This window comes from Lichenostomus cassidix, chromosome 4, assembly GCF_008360975.1.
Source record: "Lichenostomus cassidix isolate B80296 chromosome 4, HeHo_3.0, whole genome shotgun sequence".
Lineage (NCBI taxonomy): Eukaryota > Metazoa > Chordata > Aves > Passeriformes > Meliphagidae > Lichenostomus > Lichenostomus cassidix.
Genome location: NC_139484.1, coordinates 19018990 through 19029607, shown reverse-complemented (window position 1 = coordinate 19029607; position 10618 = coordinate 19018990). Strand labels below are relative to the sequence as shown.

General features: G+C 45.8%; 2 protein-coding genes across 8 annotated transcripts in view; both read left to right on the top strand.

The window, feature by feature from the left end:
- Positions 1–113: 113 nt before the first annotated feature.
- HNRNPDL (heterogeneous nuclear ribonucleoprotein D like) lies at positions 114–4033 on the top strand. Of its 5 annotated transcripts, XR_014851616.1 has the most exons (9): positions 114–302; positions 593–761; positions 849–1010; positions 1270–1401; positions 1516–1630; positions 2118–2285; positions 2465–2561; positions 2946–3049; positions 3764–4033. XR_014851616.1 is itself a non-coding variant. In XM_085058102.1 (8 exons), exons 1-7 carry the CDS (start codon positions 214–216, stop codon positions 2533–2535), a joined length of 906 nt encoding a protein of 301 aa, XP_084914228.1. In that variant the 5' UTR covers positions 114–213; the 3' UTR covers positions 2536–2561; positions 3764–4033. The 5 variants fall into 5 exon arrangements, 3 of the variants coding, with proteins under 3 accessions (XP_084914228.1, XP_084914230.1, XP_084914227.1); XR_014851615.1 differs by having other exon boundaries at positions 2465–3049; XM_085058102.1 differs by lacking the exon at positions 2946–3049.
- Positions 4034–5572: 1539 nt separating this feature from the next.
- HNRNPD (heterogeneous nuclear ribonucleoprotein D) overlaps positions 5573–10618 on the top strand; it is a 9398-nt gene continuing 4352 nt past the window's right edge. For 2 of the 3 annotated variants that reach the window (XM_085058087.1, XM_085058086.1), the window contains exons 1-3: positions 5577–5926; positions 9294–9462; positions 10210–10371. In XM_085058087.1, the coding sequence (XP_084914213.1) occupies positions 5736–5926; positions 9294–9462; positions 10210–10371 (522 nt within the window). In that variant the 5' untranslated portion in view covers positions 5577–5735. Of the gene's footprint in view, positions 5927–9293; positions 9463–10209; positions 10372–10618 lie in introns of all 3 variants that reach the window. The other variant, XM_085058088.1, reaches the window with a different exon arrangement.

The following is a 10618-nucleotide window of genomic DNA, read 5'->3' as shown; positions in this document are numbered from 1 at the left end:
ATGGCGGCCGCAGGGCGGCTGCTGCAGCCCCGCCGCGAGCCGCCGGGGGCGCTGCGGCGCCGGGCGGGAGGGCGGCGCTGATTGGCTGCCGGCGCGGGTATATAAGGCAGGCGCAGGCGGTGCCCGGATCTCTTCCGCCGCCATTTTCTGCCGGGCTCGGATCTCTGCTGTGTCTGCAGCTCGCACGAGCACCCCCGTCGCCCTCGCCCCGCCATGGAGGACTCGACCGAGATGAGCGGCGGCCAGGAGGAGTTCGCCGAGGGCTCCAAGATCAACGCGAGCAAGAACCAGCAGGACGACGGGTAGGGCCGGGGATGCGGTGTGGGGGAGGTGTGGGGGAGTCGCGCCTCCATCTCCGCCGCCCGCCTTGCGGCTCGGGGGGGCGGCTCGGTGGCCGGGGGGAGCGGGGCCTTCCCTTCCCGCTCATGGCCGCGCCCGCCTTTGTGTCCCGGGCGGGTGACCCAGTTTCCGCGGGGCGGGGACAGCGGCGGGGGGGCGATCGGGGCCGTGACGTCACCGGCAGCCTGTGGGGGCGCGGGGGGGCTCACCGTCGCTCCCTCACCCGTATCCCTACGCATTTCCTGCCCTCCAGGAAAATGTTCATCGGAGGCCTCAGCTGGGACACCAGCAAGAAGGACCTAACGGAGTATCTCTCGCGGTTTGGCGAGGTTGTGGATTGCACGATCAAAACAGACCCGGTCACTGGAAGGTCGAGGGGGTTTGGGTTCGTGCTCTTCAAGGATGCTGCCAGCGTGGAGAAGGTGGGTGGTTTTCCTGGGAGCGATGGCACGAAGCCAGCTTCTGTTACTGTAGCGATCTCAGACTTTGTTCCTTTGTTTGCTTTCTAGGTGTTGGAACTGAAGGAACACAAACTGGACGGGAAATTAATAGATCCTAAAAGGGCAAAAGCGCTGAAAGGGAAGGAGCCACCAAAAAAAGTATTTGTTGGTGGGCTGAGTCCAGATACATCTGAAGAACAGATTAAAGAGTACTTCGGTGCTTTTGGCGAGGTATAGTATATTGGCATATAAGAGCACCTCTGGTTTTCAAGGGCAGTTTTACCTCTCTCTTAAGATAGATTTTAAGGAGGGAGTTGGCTTAGGCTCATACAGAACTAGATTGCTGAATCTATATGTTAATGATTTCATGGAATTGTAATGGTCTGATAGCTGCCAGAAGTAGTCAGCATAGGTGCTGCACTGCCAAATGGTTCTGGTGGCATAAAAAGTTGCTTACAAATTTTATGCATTGTTTATATTTTGATTTCAGATTGAAAACATTGAACTTCCCATGGACACAAAGACGAATGAAAGGAGGGGTTTCTGTTTTATCACATACACAGATGAAGAGCCAGTAAAGAAATTACTAGAGAGCAGATACCATCAGATTGGTTCAGGCAAGGTAAGAAGATTTTTGTTCTTAGCATGCAAAATCTATCTCTAGAGGCTTCTGTGAAAGCAGCTCGTAAAATGCTCCTGAAATTCTTGATGAGTTAAAGAATTTCTGTCTTTACAGTGTGAGATCAAAGTAGCACAGCCCAAAGAGGTGTACAGACAGCAGCAGCAGCAGCAGAAAGGAGGGAAAAGCAATTCTTCTGGTGGACGTGGAGGCGGAAGGGGGCGTGGACGGGGTGAGTGTTTTCAGTGGTTCTTACCAGACACTCAGGTGTTTAAAGATATTCCAGGTTTCAGGATGTGTGCAGGTCTCATGTTTAAATCAAATGTGTAAGATAGCCTGTAAGTAAGGGGTGTTTTGGTGGTTGTGATTTGCTTGTTGAAGGTGAGGAATCTCCTTGCTCTGCTTGCATTCAAGTGGTGAAGTGGCAAGGTGGCTGTAGGGTGCTTTTGTACACCCCCAGTGGACAGTGTAGCCAGCGCAGTTACACTTTCACTTGATAGGGATACACTTAATTGGCTCATGGGTGAGAAACTGTGAGCTGTTAGCTAAGGAGGAGTATTTCATGGAAATTTTAGAAAATTACTGTTCTTGGGGAGGTAAGAAGATTCCTTTGGGTAATAACTCTGGTATAGAAAAATTGCCATTGAAAGATAGGTGAAGTGGCACAGGAGAGGAGTGAAATAAATTTCGAAACTTACACTTGCTATACTTGCTTTCAGGTCAGGGACAAAACTGGAATCAAGGATTTAATAACTATTATGATCAAGGCTATGGAAATTACAATAGTGCTTACAGTGATCAGAGCTACAGTGGCTATGGAGGCTACGACTACTCTGGGTACAACTATCCCAACTATGGATATGGGCCGGGATACACAGATTACAGTGGTAAGTGGTTTTGCCCTCATTCCCAATAACAAGAGCACGCATCCCCTCTCTGGAACGTTGCTCTTACTCAGCACATGGCTCTAGAGATCAGATCTTTTGGTGTGCTGCTGTGTATGAAGTCTCATTCTGAGGCTGGATGTTAAAGCTGGTTGTTTTCTTTCCCCACGTGTTCCCTCCAGGCCAACAAAGCACGTATGGGAAGGCGTCCCGTGGCGGCGGCAACCACCAAAACAACTACCAGCCGTACTAAAGCAGTACCTAGTACTTGACAAACAGGTGTGTACATGAGCACAAGCTCCACTCCGACTATGTCTAATCTAATTTAAAGATCAATAGACAAACGAAGAGTAAAAACTTGCCTAGCATGACTTTTCCTCTAATTAAGCTTTTGTTAACTTAAAAAATACCTTTTTTTTTTTTAAACCAGCTTTGCCTACGTGTCTATAGATCTTTAACTTTGTAAAAACGTGACTTTATCTTCTTTAGTACTTCAGAAAAACATAAGAGTTTTTCTGGTTTGCGTTGTGTACCAGGTGGTCTAGAGGAATAATTAAACTTATTAGAAGTATTAACAGGTAAAGTACTGAAATGGGTACAACTTAAGGAAAACAAGAATGTTGTCTTCTAACTCTGACATTATACCTTGTTTGTACCCGCCAGCGGGAACTTCATTGCAGGCCGTGTGTCACCCTGACCACGTCTATCTCTGGGGTCGCACGTTGCAGGCAGAGCGCAAGGCATACACCAGAAAACGCTGTCCTGTGGTATGGTCTCTTCCAACTTCATGTACCAGCGTAAAGATTAAAGTGGAAAACTTCAGACTTTGGCTTCTTTTTTTAATCTTTTTTGGAGATTAAGTGTCTTTAACTTAAATGGTTTTTTACAGGAGTTAAAGTACATAAATGCCTTTACAGCTTAATCATTTGGTCTTCTGTTTAGTGTTGTATTTCAATTGTGGAACCTCATTTTAAATGTGCATTCTTTAAGATTTTAATGCTTGCTTTTTTCTTTTTATAGCTAATAGTGAAATCTGCAAACCAAAACGAACTTTTAAATCTGGATAAACATTAAAGATCATATGCATATGAACTGTCTGAACTAAAGTGACCTGACTTGTGTTGTACATAAGTCGTTTAGTTGTATAAATAATCATTGTATAAACAAATAATCAGAAACCATTTTTGCAGCCTTTCCAGTGGAAAGGAAAAAATTATCCAGAGCCTGCTTGCTTGTCTGAATTGGATGTTTGTTGTTTTGGAGCAGCTTCCTAGATGGGCTGAATGGCAGTATTTGGGAAAATAAATTACTGATGGGTAACTAAATAAACCTGTTGTGGTATCTTAATAAATATGCATATGATCTTTAACAGTGAAGAAAGGAATATATAGAAGACTTAAAGCAGTTCATGAAAATGGACCTTTTAACAATTCTGTAGTAACTGTCACAGATCTGACATGCATTTTGTCTTGATTTTTTAGGTAGAGATACTGCTACAAAAAGCCATCTTGCAACGCATCGTGAGTGAATGGAGGGTGGTCTTCGTGAGAGGAAATGACTATTTTGTAAAAGACTTTTAGTGTATGACACAACTGTGTCCAACTGTACATAGCGGCCGACTAGTTTTCTTTTATGGTTTTTACTTTCTTTTTGCCATTCATGTTATGACACAATGTGGACTTGTGTTTATACAAACTTTATTTGTATAATTTCATGTTAAAGGATTCTCTAATAAATGCTTACTTAAGTGAGTGTGTAGTCTTGCTGTCACCTTAAAGTGGTGTAACTGAAATTTTACTTGGATAGAAGGACAGGTATCTCCCTGGAGATCAGGGTTACTGTGAAAACAAGTTCATACACCCCACTTTTTCTCCTGATCTGTCTTAAAAGAGCACCATAGTGCTTAAAATTAACATCACTTTGGAAGATGGCAGAGTTGTGTCCTGCCCTCTGCAGAAGAGGATAAAGTGGTCTGTGGCACAATGTTGCCAGTTCTGTACATCTCAGCAGGGATCTAGAACCTAGAGCAGCACCTTTTTAATGCTGACAGCACTACTTGAGGAATTGTAGCTTTTCAATGATTTCCAAGCACTTAAAACCTTAAGTATTTTAGAACCTAGCTTAGTTACTTTCCTACACGAATTACTTCCTGTCTATTTTGATTCCAAGCAGGAGATTACAAGTTCTTGAACTTTAGGGTCAGCAACTACTTTCTGTACAATTTGGCATCTACAAGTTTGGTCCTGTGCTGGACTCTTCTACCCTCTATCCTGTCTAGTGTACACTAGCAAACAACTAACAGCCTGCGTGCCTGCTGGAGAAATAAAGCTGCATTACCCCATGTTCTTTTCAGGTTAGGAGAATGGTTGGGATGGGTAAAGGAGCATACACATTTTGTCTGAGGCCAAAAGATTGCAGCCGTCTGCCTGAAGTTTTGCATAGTCAAGAATCAAAATAAACCTTGCTTGTTAAACAAGCTCACTGGAACTGAAGAAACAGCCCAGGACAGCTGGGAGAAGCCACAGTAGTGTGTGAGTTCATACACTGACTTCTTGGGAGTGCAGCTGGATCTAGCAGTGTCCTCCAGCAGCATCTGTGGCCTGGAGAAGATGTGTCACAGGACATGGCTTCATTGCTGCGCTGGTTCATTAATATAGGAAACTCCACAAAGAGCCAAGTTTCACTTCAGCCTGTGATCCTCCCTCTCTACTCAGCCCTAGTGAGGTGCATCTGGAGTGCTGTGTCCACTTTTGAGTTCCTCAGGACAAGAAAGACGAGGAGATAGTGCCCCGGGTCCAGTGGAGGGCTGTGAAGATTATGAGGGGCCTGGATCACCTCTCATGAGCAGAGACTGTGCGAGCTGGGCCTGTTTAGTCTGGAGAAGACTGAGAGGGATCTAATCAATGCACATAAATATCTCACTGGCCTTTTCAGTGGTGCCCAGTGACAGAATGAGGAGCAATGGCCATAAACTAAAACACAAGTTCCACCTCACCATGAGGAAATACTTTTCAAGCTGAGGGTGGCAGAGCACTGAACAGCTGCGCAGGGAGGTTGTGGAGTGTCCCTTCTGGAGACAATCCAAACCCCCCCGGCCGTGTTCCTGTGTCACCCCGGGGCAGGAGTTGGACGGGACGATGTCCAGCGGCCCCGTGAGCCCTATCGATTCTGCCATTCCCCATTTCGCTCCCCGGGCCCAGGCCGCTCCCGGCCCGCTGCAGCTCCCCCCGCGCTCCCCGCCGGCTCCCCGGGGGCGGTGTCACGTGTCCCGCCCGCCGCGCTCCTTCCGGCCGCCATTTTAGGTTGGGTCGGTGGCGGCGCCATTAAAAACAGGAGCGAGAGGAGGAGGGATCGGCGGCATCGGCGCGCTCGGCCGGGGCCGCCAGCGGGGCCGGGGCCTCGGCGGGGAGGCGGCGGCACCGGGGGTGGCCGGTGCGGGGCGGCGGCGGCGCCATGTCGGATCAGCAGTTCGCTCTGGACACGGCGGCGGTGGCGGCGGGCGCCGGGGGCAGCGCGGCGGAGCCGGCGGAGCAGCCTGAGGGGCAGGCGGGGGCGGGGGGCACCGATGGCGGAGGCGGCAGCGGCGGCGGCATCGAGTCGGAGGGAGCCAAGATCGACGCCAGCAAGAACGAGGAGGACGAGGGGTGAGCGGCGGGGGCGGGTTGTGTGTCCCGGGCGGGGCCCGGCGCCCCCGGCCCGGCCCGGCCTGGCCCTGTTTGTTTACTTGGCGCCTCGGCGACGTCACGGGCCGGGCCGGGCGGTGGGGGCGGTGTCTGGTCCCGCGGTGTACAAACGGTGTGATGTCCGCCGAACTACAGACCCCTTCTGCTTGTGTTTCTTCTTAAGGATGTCTTTTCTATGAGTTAAAGTGCGGTGCCTGCGTTAGGACCGTAACTCGGTGCAGCCGAATCCTCGGGTTGCAGTCGCAGCATTGCCCAGTGCTGCAAACATTACAGTGTGTCAGCTAGGTGTTGGGGACAGGCGTGAGGCACCGGGACTTCTCAGCCGAAAACATCCTTCTCCTTCTCACGGAACTTGTTGTGGGCAGGATTATGTTAGGTGGTGTTTGAACTCGAGAAGTAGGAGTTGAAAAGGCAGGAAACTAAGTCGGGGGAGGTTCAGGTTATGTATCAGGAAAAGGTTTTTCACCTAGAGGGTGGTTGGGCAGTGGAACAGGCTCCACGGGGAAGTGGTTAGAGCACAAGCCTGACAGAGTTCAAGAAGCTCTCAGGCACATGGTGTGACGCTTGGAGTGTCCTGTGCAGGGCCGGGAGTTGAACTTGATGTTTCCGATAGGTCCCTTTCGACTCAGCATGTCCTATTGTTCTATTTTATGAAAAATAAAGACAGTTTTTAAACTTAAAAGGGTCTCTGCCTGGGGCAGTGTCACTTTTGTATTGCCAGTGAAGTTTGTATGTAATAAATCCGGTGACAGGACAGGCTGATGCGCTCTGCTGTTTCCTGTTGGGCCCATAAGAAACTCGAGCTGCAAGTCTGTTTTTGGTCAGGGCAGAAAATAACCTGCATAAAGGAGCACTAGCTACTGTGTCCTGCAGATACCTGCTGCAAAACCTTCCTGAGTGTCTTCCTCCTTCTGCAATAACCTGGGATATCACTGAGAGAGATATTAATAATTTGAGATGTTGCAAGGAGACAGAACAGGAATCTTTTATTGAGTGTTTTGCTGGGATTAACAAAAAATTAGAATGGTTTTGTTACTTGTCACCTGCTGTTAATGGCTTTAAATATCTTTGGCGTTTGCATACTTGTTTTATTTCTTTTCCATGAATACACACCTATTAAAGGGTTTTCATGGGTAAGCTCAGGTTCTTTTGTGGCAACACAGCCTAGAAAAAGTTGTCTCTAAGCGGTGCAGTGACATTTGGGAGTGATTACATGTATCACACATTGACTTGTAGTCTAGCTGAGTCGTCTTATTTGACCTGAAAGTTCTTAATGCTGTACAGGAAACAAAGTGTTTCGACAACACTTTTGGTAGTAAAGGGAAAACAGCATATCTGTGATATCTGGTTTAACTAAGTCTGAAGTTTGAAAGCTTTCCCAGTGCGCTTCTGGTAACTTACTTTGCAAAACTATAAGTGCTACTGTGACTTAGACCAGGCAGCCAGACTGTGGGCTAGGAAATGTATGTATTTTACAAACTTTTGGCAGCGCTGTGACACTGCACCTGAATTGTTGTGCTCACGTTTGTGTTGTAGCCTTGACCTGAGCTCAGTGCTGCTGTGGAGCAGTGGTTTGTGTAGGGGCAGACTGAAGCAGCCGTGGTTTGCTGCTCTGTGACTGGGTCAAAGGTGCAGTTACTGCGTGGAGAGATGAAAAACCTTCAGAGGCTGTTGGTTTCAAGCTCGTGTTCTTGGTCTGTCTGTCCTTCGTGATACAAAGCAGGGTCTGTATGTTAATATTGAGACAGGTGGTTTGTGTAGCAAGTGCAAATTAAGTAGTAACTGCTGGAGCATCACTACCCCCCATGTGTCAGAAACACGATGCTGCATTCTCTGTGTGTTCTATTTGGCTGCTTAAAAAACTCTCCACAGAACAGCAAACAAGCTAAGGACCTTAATGATGGGTGAGCAAAGGGCAGAAAGCATCCTTTGATTTACTATCTGTACTGGTATGAGCTGCTCATTTACCAGGGTGGACCATTTCTTCCATGAAGACAATAAGAAGCCACAACTAGATAAAAAGGGCTGTTGGTACTTTGTTGAAGAGAGATCTGGAACTAATGGGAAAAGGGGTGGCGAATTGGTTCTTCTTCTTTACAGATTTTGAGACTTGTTACAATAAGATCTGAACCTCCCGAACCACTCATCTGTATGGATATGTTTGTCAGAAACTGAATGCTCTTGTTAATTCTGTGAGAGCACTGCTAATTCAACAGTTAGTTCACAGGAGCAGCTTTTGATTTGAAAGAGTTTGAGTTGTGGAGGTGAAGTGCTATTTTACATGATTGGCTTTAAGGTTTGTGTGTGGGAAGTGGAAGGGTTGGAAACATGATACAGTGGTTTTTCCGGTTTTCTGATAACTGTGTCTGATTGTGGAATAAGTTGGGACGGTGAAAATGGGCAAAGCTTTGTAGAAAGCACTTTTGTAGATCATAATGGATCATATTTTTTGTTAGAGCTCACTGCAAAATCTTCTTTATCAGTATTAGAAGAGATCATCTCAAATCAATCCTCTTTTGAATGGGTGCCTAAGCCCTATGCCTAATAACTTGGAATGTTTCATTTGTGTGCACACTGGCTTGATTTTTCATCTTTTAAAAAAAAAAAAATTTTTATGCCTTACTAATATGGTGGGATAGTTATGATTTGATTCTAAGCTTCCAGTGTACTTTTGAAAATATGAGTCATGAATTATGTGCTGTACACGTTTGCCCAGCAACACTGGTCCTGTAGAAATATTGGAAAGATGTTTTGATTGTATTGGATTGTGCCAGGTGTTTACATAAAGTTTTTGTGAGGAAAGAAAACTTTTGACTGTCCAATAACTTTTTTTTTTTTGGGGGAAGGGAACTTGACTAAGCTTTATTTGTTTTCTTGTACTAATTTGGGCATACATCCAGTCCAGACTAGTAGAAAAATGCTTCTGTTTTAAGTGCACTGCCTTACAAATCTAATCTGCCTGTGTGTGTTTCTTAAACAGTTGTGTGGAGGCTCCACAGATAAGTAAATGGAATTAAACCTGTGGTGGGGATGTAAAGAAATAGTAAAATATCTTTTTGTCACTGTTAGTAGTTTCCTTGGACAGCAAAGTAAGTAAGCAAGCAACTGCAGGAGAAGGTGGTGCAAAATGTTTGTGTATGTGGAAGTCTTTATCTGTCCTGGCCAGAATCATTTCAGCAAGTTGTCAAAAAGTGCAGGCCTGTGTGTGTAGTGACATGACTGATAAAATACTGCCAGTCCCATGCGTTAGGTAATTGAGCTAATAAAGCTTGGCAGTGAAGGATTTTGGGTAACACACATTTACAGATTGACCGTTTTGTCTTAACAGGAAAATGTTCATCGGTGGCCTTAGCTGGGACACAACAAAGAAAGATCTGAAGGACTATTTCTCTAAGTTTGGAGAGGTTGTAGACTGCACTCTGAAGTTAGACCCCATCACTGGGCGATCGAGAGGCTTCGGCTTTGTACTCTTCAAAGAGTCAGAGAGCGTAGATAAGGTAGGATTAATGTAGTGAAATGTGTTCATATATATCAGAGATAAAGCACTAGCATGACTGTAGACACTGTTGTTTGTACTTCTCCTGTTAAAGATGATTCAGGGGTGCAATATGTTTAAGGTGCTTGTTGAAATGCTTTCTTTATGAACCCTCTTGTGATGCAGTATCTAGGACCAGCAGTGATTGCTGAGGTATGGATTTGGACACTTACGGGTTACACAAGTGCCATTGGACTTGGGCACTTGAAAAATACAGTGAATAAATGTCTGCTGCCTACTGCTGTGAAAGCAGCATTTGCAAAGAACTTCAAATCTTTGCATTCCAGAGCTGAAACGTGAGCCCATAGAGTAGAGCCAATAGCTGTAATACATTTGGGCTCTGTCCAACAAAAATCAGTTGTTAGCTTTTCTAAAATGCTGTGGATACAGCACACGGCAAAGTTTTCACCTTCATTGAACTTTGTGATATCTAAAGTACGTATTCTTTACTTCCTCAGGTCTGAGGATGAGATGAGGATGAGTACTTCTTGAGAAATGTTGTGTTCTTGCTTCTGCTGGGTAATAGGTGATTCTGGATAAGCTTTGTAAGAACTGTCAGTGGATAGTGATCAAATATCACAGAAGTCTTTGTGCAACAAATTATTGCTGTAATCAAAGTATTGAAATTGAAGTGAATTTGGCCTTACTCAAAACATCACTGAAACATTTAGCTTGAACTGTGTAAGACTGTGTTTTAATTTTTACACAGGTCATGGACCAGAAAGAACATAAGCTGAATGGGAAGGTCATTGATCCAAAAAGAGCTAAAGCCATGAAAACAAAAGAACCTGTTAAAAAGATTTTTGTTGGGGGCTTATCTCCAGACACACCTGAGGAGAAAATACGGGAGTATTTCGGAGGTTTTGGTGAGGTATGTGGTGAAATAAACTGCTTATATCTGTGGTACTTGTTCTGTCTTCACAAATTTATTAATAGAAAAGTATCCCTTTATGCAGCCTGCATGGATGCTACTGTTAAGCTTAATGGCCATAGTAGTTACAGGTATGTTAGTGGTCAGAATTTTAATGTAGTAATTACAGGCTCTGAATTGCACAGACTGGTTTGATGGAAGGAGCAGCTGGTACAAGTCAGAGAGGGAGGCAGTGTTTTGAGCATGG

What these genes read in the sequence shown, in the direction of transcription:
- HNRNPDL (XM_085058102.1), top strand. Translation starts at nt 214, where the DNA reads ATGGAGGACTCGACCGAGATGAGCGGCGGCCAGGAGGAGTTCGCCGAG. An exon ending in AAGAACCAGCAGGACGACGG is followed by an intron (nt 303 to 592) that starts GTAGGGCCGGGG and finishes CCTGCCCTCCAG; the next exon opens with GAAAATGTTCATCGGAGGCC. An exon ending in CGGAAGGGGGCGTGGACGGG is followed by an intron (nt 1,631 to 2,117) that starts GTGAGTGTTTTC and finishes ACTTGCTTTCAG; the next exon opens with GTCAGGGACAAAACTGGAAT.